Source organism: Adiantum capillus-veneris, chromosome 6 (genome assembly GCF_014529385.1).
Source record: "Adiantum capillus-veneris isolate H3 chromosome 6, ASM1452938v2, whole genome shotgun sequence".
Lineage (NCBI taxonomy): Eukaryota > Viridiplantae > Streptophyta > Polypodiopsida > Polypodiales > Pteridaceae > Adiantum > Adiantum capillus-veneris.
Genome location: NC_140936.1, coordinates 66,861,239 through 66,874,222, shown reverse-complemented (window position 1 = coordinate 66,874,222; position 12,984 = coordinate 66,861,239). Strand labels below are relative to the sequence as shown.

The 12,984-nt window shown below is 43.4% G+C and overlaps 1 protein-coding gene across 1 annotated transcript; it reads right to left on the bottom strand.

Moving 5' to 3' along the window:
• Window positions 1-446: 446 nt before the first annotated feature.
• LOC147455638 (uncharacterized) lies at window positions 447-2,867 on the bottom strand. Its single transcript, XM_086514371.1, has 6 exons — window positions 2,595-2,867; window positions 1,984-2,469; window positions 1,256-1,306; window positions 1,106-1,203; window positions 851-1,013; window positions 447-752 (listed from the first exon to the last, which is right to left on the bottom strand). Exons 1-6 carry the CDS (start codon window positions 2,865-2,867, stop codon window positions 588-590), a joined length of 1,236 nt encoding a protein of 411 aa, XP_086370497.1. The 3' UTR covers window positions 447-587.
• Window positions 2,868-12,984: the final 10,117 nt, after the last annotated feature.

Below are 12,984 nucleotides of genomic sequence, written 5' to 3'. Positions count from 1 at the left end.
TGGCACTCGTTGCCACAGCCCAAGCAAGTGTCGACTTCGCATTGCAAGGCAACTTTTTTGAAATGCTGGCCAACCCCTTCTGTAGGGGAGGGAGTTGCGGACGGGCATGTAAGCTGCGACCTACATTGCACTTGCGTTTCTTTGCATACGGATTCTCAGGCTTTGGAAGATCTTTCACGGAAACCACATCCCTCAAGCAGCTGAAAGACCTTGACTTACCCACATAGAACCGAGACAGCCCTTTCCTGCAGAGAAAATTATGAGAGAAGATATTGACTATCATAAAATGCAGCCACAGATAAGGAAAGCCAACACACAATTTTATGCAGTTGCAATTCCAGTATAGCAAGCAAAGTGGAAACCATACTTGGGAGGAGAAGTGCCCAGAGATGAGCTACAAAACCCTCTGTACTCGCTTTGAACTTCAGCTTCCCCAGGACTACTACTTCCATCACCAGATGATGTATGACTATCGACAGGCATATCATGAAAAGAAGAGACAGAGTGTGTTGATGAAGAGGATAAGGAATCCACATCCAATTCGCCGTCGCCAAAATCATTGCACACACCTATTGTGGAGTCATCTTCTAGAGGCTTTTTGGGCAAGTTGTAGAGTAATTTGAAGCAATTTCCCAGATAAGGTTTTGCCTCGCAACTCCTGTTGAGTGATCTATACATCTTTGCAGCACACAGCAACCATGGCGATGGGTGGCGATTTCGACACAATTGTGAGCAGCAGCCTCAAAAATGAACTGTACATCACCATCCAGCACACACATAGCTCTGTCACATACAAAAGAACAACAAAACAATACAAGTTGTGGGGAGATGGTGGTGGTAGTAAGAGGACCTGATTGTCCTCATTGCTGAGGTGCTGCAAGCAACACTGGATGACATGATTGCCATTCAAATCCTTGATCAAGGTCACAACCCCCGACCTCAAAGAAGCCGTAACAATAGCCACATGCTGATGGGACTTCAATGTCTCTATCAACTTCTGCACAGCACGAGTGCTGTTCAAAAATCACTAAAAGTTAGGAAGCCATTATCGACTGGAGCCACAACAACAACATTGTAAAGCTTGATAGCAAGGAGTGTTACATACCCATGCATGTTAAGGGACACATTCACAAGTTCCCCTTTGCTTGTAATGGACTGTAGCAAGTTTGATCTCTGATCGTCGGTGCAAACCTCCAAGAGCTTCTGAATAATGTAGTTATCAAATGGGTCCACCATTAGGTCAACTGCCCAGTACTTCAGCAATAATCTTTTGAACATCCTCATGAGAACCTTCATCAAATTTCCTCTGCAAAAAACGGCATCCATGTTGGTCTTTGGCAACAGCAAGTATGCACCCTTCAATGTCAGCTAAAGTGCTATAGAAGGGCCTTGCTGCATTGCATCCGTGGCCTGATATGCTTTATGCAGTTCCCAAGCAGGCTTTATCGAATTTTCCTGCCCTGGTGATTTGTTAGGTTCAGCTAGCGAACATTGATTGCATGCTCCTTTTTCTCGGAGATTACATGCGTTTTTGTTGTTGTGACACCATTGCACCAATGGAGTTGAGGCAGGTGCAGATACTCTCGAGCTTTTCTTTGACAAAATTCTCACTTGTGGCTTCTCCTCATACAGAGGAGAACAAGTGGGAGCCTTGAGCAAACCATTGCTCAGGAGTGCCGATTCGACCTAAAAAGGCTTGTTCTTTCTAGAACCTCCTAGCATACTTTGGAAAGCTGAACAATCATCTCGCCTGCCACAAACGTCTTGTGTACAACATGAGCAAAAGTTATCTACATAAGGGTTAACAAGCTTTTGCCTAAGGGGGTACCCACAGTTTATAGGACATGTATTTCCAATGCCTAAACGAGCATATCCATGGTCTCTACCAGCATGAAATGCTGACATACCATTATTATGTTCAACATCTATAAAGTCCCGAGGGTAATGAGCCAAAACTTCATTAATTGTCTCTCCCTCTCTCACCTGCTGTAAAAGCTTCAGTTTGTGCACCTGTTGAGGTTGAAGGTAGGCAAGCACTTTGGAGTTCTGATACCAGCCATCCTTTCCATCAACATAAATCCTAGGCACACATTCGTCTTGAACAGAGGAGGACATTGGTGCTTGACACATGAAAGGCTGATTTGTCATCACTCGAACCCCAAAAACCTGATGCACGTCATCAATACCTGAGTCAAGGCCCATAGGCTTCAAATTTGTCATACTCTTGTCTCCGCTGCACTGAGAGAGTGGCAAGCCTCTATGCTCCAAACCCACAGGTCTGCCATAGGCTTGTCCATAACCACCGTTCTTAGGAACGCCTCGCAAATGCTCATCAGTCACTGCCTGTGTGATTGGCCTTGAGTATTTCATACCAGACTCGAAGGAACTCGCATCGGCTACCCATGTTGAGCTGGCATTGCGTGGTGTATCTAGAGAAAATTCTGCGCAATGATGCACAACAAAATTTGACTGCAAGGGGAAGCTGCCTCCAACTTAAGATTCGCAAACACAGTAGCAATCCGAGCACACGTCAAGCTCGCAAGGAGTATGGCTGCATTTAGTGCAGCGCACCAGACTCAAGACGATGGGTCGACGTCTGGACAGGTTGCACTGAAGCTCGCCAGCAGGTTTGACTTCCTTACACGTGGAGAACAAGGCGAGCGATGGCACGCATACTCATGCTGAGCTCTGACAAGCCCCAGGGCGTCCTCTGCGTTCCGCCTTGGGCCGTCGAGCCTCCCATCATCAGGAAACGTGAGTCTGTTACGTGACATGCTTACTCTCTTCTGCAACTGCAGACGGCTCCAAGGAGGTTTCTGCACGCCCTTCTCACCTCGAAAATAGCTGGCCGTCCACGTGGAGGACATCTGTTGAAGGACGCCCAAGGTAGCTCAACACTAAGGCCTTTCCTTAGCAGGCCAAAAAGGAAGTTGAAACTTCAAGGGACAACATACTAGCCAAAATGGCTATATGGCAGTTAAGATACAAGATTTGAGTAACTAAACGTAAGAGCCCGACAAAGTTTTGAAAGGAGTGTCTTACAAGATTCCACCATCATGTGGGATCTTTTCTTAGGGTATAACCCTTTGATGCACTAGCGGTGCATGCACTCGGGCCGGGGAGGGACACACACACACACACACACACACACACAGAGAGAGAGAGAGAGAGAGAGAGAGATTGAGATGGCAAAGCAAGCCTTCACTCCTTCAACAATTGCAGCTAGGCTTCATTGTGTGCTCTTTATTCACTTGTGTAGAAATAAGAATAATAAAATGGTTGGTGATGTTAGTAATGAGTAGGCAGTCTAGCATGTCCGGCTTGGACACAACGGCCCTTTACTCAAAATCCTTCCCATTAAGGAGGCTATGGACATATAAACAAGGTGACATTGTGCAACCTTCTCTGAGGGTATACCTTTGGTTAGTAGATCAACATAGTATCTTCTATGTGATTTTTGAGAAGCTCTCTGCCCTTATCCTCAAGCACCTCACGAATGAAGTGATACCTCACATCAGTGTGCTTTGTCTTTGCATGAAACATTGGATTCTGTGCTAACTAGATAACACTTTGACTGTGGCAAATGCAAAACTCAAACCTTTGCATTGATGCCCAAATCCCTCACTAGTTGAGGAGCCATATGGCTTCCTTGCTGCCATCTAATGCCACAACATAATGTGTTTTTATGGTAGATTGAGACATGCAATCTTGCAAACAAGATTGCCGTGTAACTGTGCCACTAGTGATGTAAAGACATAAGATGTTGTAGACCTTCTCTTTTCCATATTCTTTGCATAATCTGCATCTTTGTAAACTACACATGCATCTTTGCCTCCAAAGCAAACACACAACACTTTTGTACCATTCAAACATCTCAGCACACCCTTCACTTCCTTCCAGTACTTCTTACCATTCGCCACATAAATTTGCTAATGACTCACTCTGCAAATGCAATTTCTAAGTGAGTCACAATCATGGCATACATCATGCCATAATAACTGATATCTATTTCTCCTAAATGATTCTCTCATGTTAAACTGATCATTTAATATGGGAAAGTACCAGGGGAGAAAAAGCTTGAATATTAGTTAAGCTCGCAGACAGGTCACAGTAGGGATCCAAAGGAGGAAAAATAGGGATCGAAAGGGAGGCCCATTTGCAAAAGAGCAATGTGCAACAATGGACTTCAAAGACCCTAAGGTTCAACCCATTAAGCCTTCCAAAATGCTAAGGTTCCAAAATTCAAAGGTTAGGTCCAATGATCAAACTCTAGGTAAAATTGGATGCTTATGTGAAGACCCTAAAGTCTTCACATATCCCTAGATGGGGGGGTGAGCCTTTCTTATAGGGGATGAGAGAGAACCACACACGCTCTAGCAAGCTTCCCTTACACAAAGGGAATAGGGGACACATGTAAGCTCCCTAGCCCAGTTGGCCCCAAGGTGCATTCAAATCCTATTGGATGGCCATAGAGGTGGACCAATGAGAATTAGGCTAGAGTACAATTAGTTTAATTCATTTCGAAACACTTGATAAAAGAACCAATAGAAATTAAGCTCCCTAGAAGACTATTGGACAGTCTCCCAAGGGGTCCAATGAGAGTTTAATTGCATTATTTAATTACCTAAACCTCTCACAAAAGGGAAAAGGGGGACACCTGTCACAAGGCTATCACTTATGATTCTTAATTATCATTGGCTAAGCTTTGCAGGGGCCAATGGGATGCCAACAGGTGTAATTAGCAAGAGGGGTCGATCAAGAGAGAGAAGGGGGGCGATTTTTGCGAGGCATTATCACCTACACACTCACATAATCTCATGTGTGGAGTAAAGAAGTCTCTCTCTCCTTGCCAAGCTTTAATGGAAAGCTCATCATCTACTTCAAGCTTGTGGAGAAGGGAGGCCTACACCAACAACTCTTGGCTTTGTGATGCAAATCCAGCTCCAATGCATGCTCATCTCCTCTACCATGATAATTACTAGACTATGCTAAGCTATTATGAGTGATTATGTGAGGAGATATACTTCTTTCTAGTAAGAATACTCCTTCTTCCTCTCAGTCTACTCTCATACCCCGCTAGCTCTCACCATCTTCGAAGGTGTGTGAGGTCTTGGTTCTGAGACTGTGAGGGAATTGATGTTGTGTTTTATAAGTGTGAGCTTGGTGCTTGAAGCTTCCATCTTTATTGCACTAGCAAGTTATTGAAGGAACAAAAAGATTGTATTGTAAAATGTCTCCCTTGATGGGGTAAACTTATAATACATAGCCTTTTGGAGGGGGAACCTAAATCCGGTTCTCAACTGTTGTCAATAGCTTAATTTCTCTCTCTTTTGAAGTATTGTTCATGCCTATCTAGCTAGGTGTTATGCTTTTTGTTGCTCTCTCCATCCAAGCACTCTTGCTATGCTCATTAGGAATCTATTCTAACGAGATGCTCACTATGTTTATGCTATTTTCCGCTACACACAATTTACTAGGCCATTAAATGTTACATTGGTATCAGAGCTCAAGGTTTCTCTTTTCTTGCTCAAGAAGAGAGGTCCTCAAGCTAACTATAAATGGTTGGTATTATTAGTTGCAATTGCGCTGAGTAGAATAGGGATTTTTCAGCTTTGTAGTGCGCCTGCTTTGTTCAGATAACGGGGCATCACCGTCGAGAGCTATGGTCTTAATAGTAGAGTCCTACGGGGCTTGCCTACGGCTTAACCACTATTGAGATATTAGAATCTTGAAAGGAGTCGGTATTGTTTTGGTGTTGAAAGACCCTCTCTTCTATTCCTTGTGATTAATGATACTCGAGCCATGGGTACAGGAGCTTGAGTGCTTTTCTAAAGGGGTTAAGAGGAGTAGCAACTAGGGCTTGAAGTGCCAAAGTACACCTAGAACAAATTTACACCTAAAAGTTGCTAGAATGGCTGGCAATAGTAAAGAGAGTAAAATTAATGTTGATAGCTTTGATTTTGCTAATGAGCAGGCTATTAATGATGCCCATATGCTTGTTAACTACCTTGTTTCTAGGCTTCAACAAGCCATGGGCAATCCATCTCTCCAAAGTGAAGTGCAATGGCAGCTACGTGCTCATGGGATTATCCAAACTCCCCACCAAGAAGAGAGAGTACCTAGGAAGCCTCCTTGTGAGACTTCCAAAAGAGGCTTCTCTCTGATAAGGGAAGAAGAAGAGGATCCGTACAAAGGGCTTCAAAATCTACTACATGACGACGCATCTCCTTCCCAAAGGAGAACTCAAGTTTCAATGGCAGAGCCCCCACCGAAAGAGTGAGAAAGAAGTGAGTCTCTTGCCACCTCGGCGGAGATGGCTCCACAAAGACGGCGAGCAAAATGCTCTCAATCACCCCCTAAACATAGAAGACCATCGCACACTTCTCCACACCATAATTCAAAGAGGGATGACAGAAAACAAGAGAAGAAAAAGGCGAGAAAGAGGTCAGCCTCTTCTCCATCTTCTTCATCCTCTTCCTCTTATGAATAAAGTGATGGTGCAGACAAGGAGGACCAAGGGAAGAAAAAGGCGAGAAAGAGGTCACCCTCTTCTCCATCCTCCTCAAATTCTTCCTCCTCTAAAGAAAGTGATGGTGCAACTTTTGAACCACCAAAAAGAAGAGGCCATAGGAAATCCTATGCCACATGGAAGAGGTCATCCAAGCTTAAAAAGTTCAAAGAGGGAGGAAAGAACATTTCTTTCCTTACCTACAATGGCACCTTTGGTGCTACGGACAAAGTCTTGGACTTCATTCAACAATTCGATGCGGCGTTCGGTGATGAGGGATTCATGGAGTCCTCTAAGCTACACCCTGTAGCTATGCATTTTCAAAATTCCGCCAGGCAATGGTGGTCTAGCCTACGGGAAAACGATGAAGCTCCACGAACATGGAAAGCTTTAAGAGCTTCCATCATGAAGCAGTTTTTGGCTACCAATGCCAAAGACAAAGTACTCATCGAATGGCGAAGCTTGAAGCTAATTGACAAGGCACACAGGCCAAGTGCTTCATGATGAGCTTCTCAAGCCAAATGGATTGACTCCATCCATTGCCATGCCCAAACAAAAATTGCGTGGTTCACTCTTAAAATGTGGCCATGTATCTTCAATGTGCCTCCAAGCCTTTGAATCAACGGGCACCCTAAATGTTGTGTCAGTAGATCTATTCATAGAATGCCACCGTATCAACTTTGCAATGGAAGCACAACAAAACATGCTTTCTATCCTCGGAATAATAGGGAAATGCCGCAACACTTTAGCTGGCACTGAATCGTCAACCGCATCTTGTTTGTAGCGCATTTCTCCGCACTTAGGACACGACAGACAATCTGCGAGTTCATTGCGAAAAAGAATGCAATCATTTGGACATGCATGAATCTTGTTGTAGTCCAAGCCAACTGAGGTCAATAGTCGCTTTACGTCTGGCCTAGAGGGGAGCATTTCATTGCCAACTGGGAGTAGTTGCTCCCGCAACAACGTGTTTAAGCCACATTAATTAAAAGCTTCCCAAGCACGTCACCGTTGCAATTGGAAAATCTCTTTTGTAAGTTACGTATCTAAACAAAGTACTGACGCTTGCATCCGAACACCCGTACACTGACTGCAGATTCAAAAACGATAGACAAGTACGAAGCACAGATATTTTGGCACCTTCATACATTGATTGACGTGCCAAATTTCTCAACATGTCTTCAGGAGATAGGTGCACGTCTTCTGGTGCTGCTTTGTTAGCGTTCTCCTCGCTTGTCTGGAAGAAGGCATCCAGCATCTCCTCCATGACGTCGTCTTCTGTCTGTAAGCCCTCCTCTACTTCCATCCTTGGCTCTAGATTAGTCGGACCTTCACGCATAATCCTTTCTCTCTCTCTCTCTCTCTCTCTCTCTCTCTCTCAGATGTAGGTGTCATGTCGCAAAAATCAATGCCCGTTCTATAGGAGTCGTATCGTAGATTATGTACGATTTATCTAGCAAACTCTCTGTACTTGTGCACATGCTCATTACATATCCTACACTTGCGTAGAATTTGATACTTGCAGAGCGTGCACGAGCATGCAATATTTTCCTCCATGTTAGTTGATGACGTTGCCATCTACAATGATTATGAATGTTGTTTCAATATATATACTCCTCACAATGTAAACTACCTCGCATTCTCTAGCCTTGTCCGATCTCCACACACCTTGGTCCAGAGGTGTACGGAGATCAGGACCATCGGGTCAAAATCTCGTCTTTATTGGTCAAATCCTATATGGGTAGACACATACGTGCTCTCCCAGGTGTACAGGACAATGCATGTAGCGGGAAAAACCCCTTTGCCTCTTTTAGTTCCATAGTTTCTTCTAGAGGGAGAGAGAGAGATAGAGAGAGTTTCTGTCCTTTTCACTCTATTGGTCAGCCAAGCTAACTCTTTCACGCCAACTTTCTCTGTCTACTACTATCTCTCTCTCTCTCTCTCTCTCTCTCTCTCTCTCTCTCTCTCTCTCTCTCTCTCTCTCTCTCTCTCTCTCTCCATCTCCGTAGCTATCTCTAGTTAATTCTCTCTCTTTGTCTACCTCTATCTCTGACTCTCTCTCTCTATCTTTATCTCTCTCTCTCTCTCTCTCTCTCTCTACGTACCCTCTCTATCTCTCTCTCTCTTTAGTTTCCTACACACACACACACACACATTTCTCTCTCTCTCTCTCTCTCTCTCTCTCTCTCTCTCTCTCTCTCTCTCTCTCTCTCTCTCTCTCTCTCTCTCTCCTACACACACACACACACACACACACGATGTAGCTTGAGAGAGAGAGAGAGAGAGAGGGGGGGGGGAGATCAATAATACCTGCGCTGCAGGTTTCCAAAGGTTAGATCTGTTCGCGCGCTCGCAGGAGAAAATAACCGCCTGCGCGCGGATTTGGTTTTTTTTCCCAAATTTTTTTCGTCGATATACGCATCGATATACACGTGGAAATATGCGTAGAAATACAAGTGGAAATACTCACCTTTCGACAGGCATTGCCACGTTTATTACCACGTCTGTATTGACGCGTATATCGACGAGGGGTATCCACGTCAAAATGCGAGTGGAAAGGTACGGTGCGTCGAAATATGGTTCGTCGAAAAACGCGTAACATGTTGTAGTGTTTCAACTTCCTCATTCACTATTAAGGTTGGTTCTCCCATGATTGCATAAGATCTGGCTCCTCTTGCTCTTCCTCTACCTCGTCCTCCATTTCTACCTCCTCTTAGATTACCTCCTTGATTTTGAGGAATGGCTCTAGCAGTAGTTCGAGGGTTTTGCTCTTCAGGACAGTTATTTCTATAGTGCCCCATTTGATTGCATCTATAGCACCTAACATTTGGGAAGGTCTGCTCCAAGTTCACTGCTGCAACTACTCCACATTGTTGATATCCTTGGTTGAAAGTTCCCCTAGCTCTTCCCCTAAAGTTATTAAATCCATTATAGTTCCTTGTAGAGTTGGTTCCTTCAGATGCAAGGGAGCGGACACATGTGCCCTTCTCTTTGTGTAAGGGAAGCTTGCTAGAGTGTGTATGTGTGTTTCTCTCTCATCCCCTACAAGAAAAGCTCGCCCCCTCCTATCTAGGGATACATGAAGACTTTAGGTTCTTCACATAAGCATCCAATTTTACCTAGAGTTTGATCATTGGACCTAGCCTTTGAATTTTGTAACCTTAGCATTTTGGAAGTCTTAATGGGTTGAACCTTAGGGTTTTTGAAGACCATTGTTGCACATTGTTCTTTTGCAAATGGCCCGCCCTTTGGATCCCTATTGTGACCGGTCTGCCATCTTAACCAATATTCTAGCTTTTTCTACCCTAGTACTTTCCCATATTAAATGATTAGTTTAACATGAGAAAATCATTTAGGAGAATTAGATATTAGTTATTATAACATTACCTCTCTCTTGAAATCATAGTCGTCCTAGACTACAGGGTAGAGAAGATAAGGCTTATTCATTAGTCCTTTTTCTAGTGGGTAGAGGATCCCTATCTTACCCTACGACATCGTTCCAGAATGGATTACTAATCAATTTGGTGCTTGAGAGCCTAAGCTACCGCAAGCATGTCTATGCATTAGTCCTATCAATCTTCCATAGTAGAGTGACAAGCTCTACTTGGTGTTTGGATGACGTCGTTTCCACAAACTTGATCCTAAGCATGCATAGTACTTAACATTTGTGCACAATAAAGAAAAAGAGAGTCTTATAAGACAAAAGAAACTTTGTTCATTTTAAACATTTATATATTTGCTTACTCTAGGGAAGCATTGTAAGCATTGCCAAGGTTTCGATAATCCTTTAATTGTATGCCTTGCATCCATCTAGCATCTTCAATAGGATAGTTCTTAAACTTAATAAGATACCGTCGGATAATCTTACCGCCTGTCAATACCTTGTCTTCATGTCGGAGAGTGGACTTGAGCTGCAGCACCTCTTCTTGGTCCTCGATCTCCAATGGGTCTTCAATAGTTGGTTCTTGAGGTGGCTTTCCTTTGTAAGGCTTTAGTAGGCTCACATGAAAATAATTGTGTATGAGCCAATGACTGGGCAGCTTGAGTTGATAGGCCATCTCATTGATTGGTCTAAAAATATGGAAGGGACCATAGTACCTTTTTGCTAACTTAGCATAGTACTTTTGGTGTCCCGTAGGATTCTTGCCCATTGTGTGCCTTAATCGAGCCTTGGGAAATTTAAGCAAGACCCAATCATCTTGTTTAAAGTCTTGGGCTGTTTTGTGCTTATTAGCAGCAGCCTTTTGCCTTTGCTATGAGATAGAGATAGCATCCTTAATCTTTTGGAAAGATTCTTGTAGGTCTCGGCTATACTCATCTGCAATGAAGATATTCCTATGTACCTTAAGTGGCAGGGGGCTTTTGGATCTTCCCTCAATTACCTCGAAAGGTGCTTTTCCCTTGAAGGTATGTACAGTGTTATTGTAGGCATACTCCACTAAGGGTAAGTACTTCTCCCATTGGGACCTTTGATCTACTTCCATTACGTAGTCTTTTAGTAGATCCATAATTGTTAGGTTAGCTATTTCACTTTGGCCATCCGTTTGCGGTTGATAGGCCAAAGAGAAGTTTAGCCTTGTCCCTAAATTTTCAAAGAGACCCTTCCAAAAATTACTAGTCATTCTAGGATCTCTATCCGACACTATGGACATTGGCAAGCCATGGTACTTTAAAATCTGTGATATGAAGAGGGTTGCCATTTGATGGGATTTGATAGTCTTTTTGACTGGTATAAAATGAGCTTGTTTGTTGAACTTGTCTACTATCGTCCATATCCCCGTATTCCCATGGATAGACTTAGGCAATCCAAAGAAAATCCATGGATATGCTCTCCCATGGTGAATTAGGGATTGGCAAAGGTTGAAGCAATCCAGGTTGCTTCCCTCTATCAACTTTGTCTTTTGGCATACCACACATTTAGAAATATACTCTTGTATGTTTGCTTTCATGGTAGGCCAATAGAAATATGCTTCTATCCCTTTTAGGGTAGACTGAATCCCTCTATGCCCCGCATAAGGAGGAGCATGGGATTCATACATTACTTTCTCACGTAGTGAGCTAGTAACCCATGGTCTATTGCCATAGAGAAGATAACCATCTTGTAAGGTAAATGGTTCCTCTTTCTTTCCTAGTGCAAGGGCTGAAATCACATCTCTAAAATCAAGATCAATAGCGCACTCATCTATCATAAAAGATAGATCATTGTGAGTTGCTATGGAAACTGCATTCACTCTCGGCCGTCTTGAGAGTGCATCGGCTATTTGATTATTCTTGCCGGCAATGTAAGCAATATGAAAATGAAATTCCAAAAGGAAACTTGCCCACCTCATTGATGGGGAGGAGCTGGGAGCACAACAGAAGAAGAATACGCACGCACACACTCACGCACACACCACCATAGCCACACACAGGTTGAAGGGGGAGAGTCAACGTACTGTATGTCCCCTTTCTTTCTTCTCTTATCTTATGCACTAAGGCACAATACACATTGTACTTAGTGTTAGTGGCTCACACAAGTGTATAGTTGTACACTTAGGGTTAGCGGCAGTTAGTGATGGGCGGTAGGCCACATGGCCATTAAACCTAACATTCTCCCACTTGATGGCCAATGTGGGAGACTATAAAAAGGGAAGAGCACCACTCTTCACCCAATGCCCATCAACTCACGATAGTTTTGAAACTGATGGCTGGAGAGACTCTTAGTGAGTGCATCCGCTGTGTTCTCTGACGTAGGAATATTCACTAAATCAAGGCTCTTGTTTGACAGGCATTCACGACTGAACTGATAGCGCACATCAATGTGTTTCGTTCTGGAATGAAACACTGGATTGTTAGCCAAGGCAATAGCACTTTGACTATCACAATGAAGAATTGGTGTACATTTCTCCAATCCAAGATCTTTCACTAGGCGAGCAAGCCAAATAGCTTCTTTGCATGCTTCATTACTGCGCTTATAGCCTAGGGAACACATAAATGCATCAAACTTTTGATACCATTGTCTGGACGATTGCTTCAAGCCATAGAGACTTTTCAGAAGCTTACAGACCAAATGTTCCTTGCCCTTGAGCACAAACCCTTCAGGTTGCTGCATATAAATCTCTTCCTTAAGATCACCATGTAAGAAAGCTGTAATGACATCCATTTGATCAAGCTCCATATCTTCAGTGGCAACCAAAGCAAGCAACATTCTTAGTGTCGTCATCTTGACCACTAGAGAAAAGATTTCATGGAAATCTACACCATATTCTTGCTTGAAACCTTTGTCCACTAAACGAGCTTTGTAATTCTCAACATTGGATGCAATCTTCTTCTTGTAAACCCATCTACAAGGCAAAGCTTTCCTACCTTTTGACAATGAAACAAGTTCCCATGTTTTGTTCTTTGCAATACTGGATAGCTCCCTCTTCATAGCATGTTCCCACTGAACCTTATCATTGGCTAGCATAGCCTCTTTGTAACAAGAAGGCTCACCACTA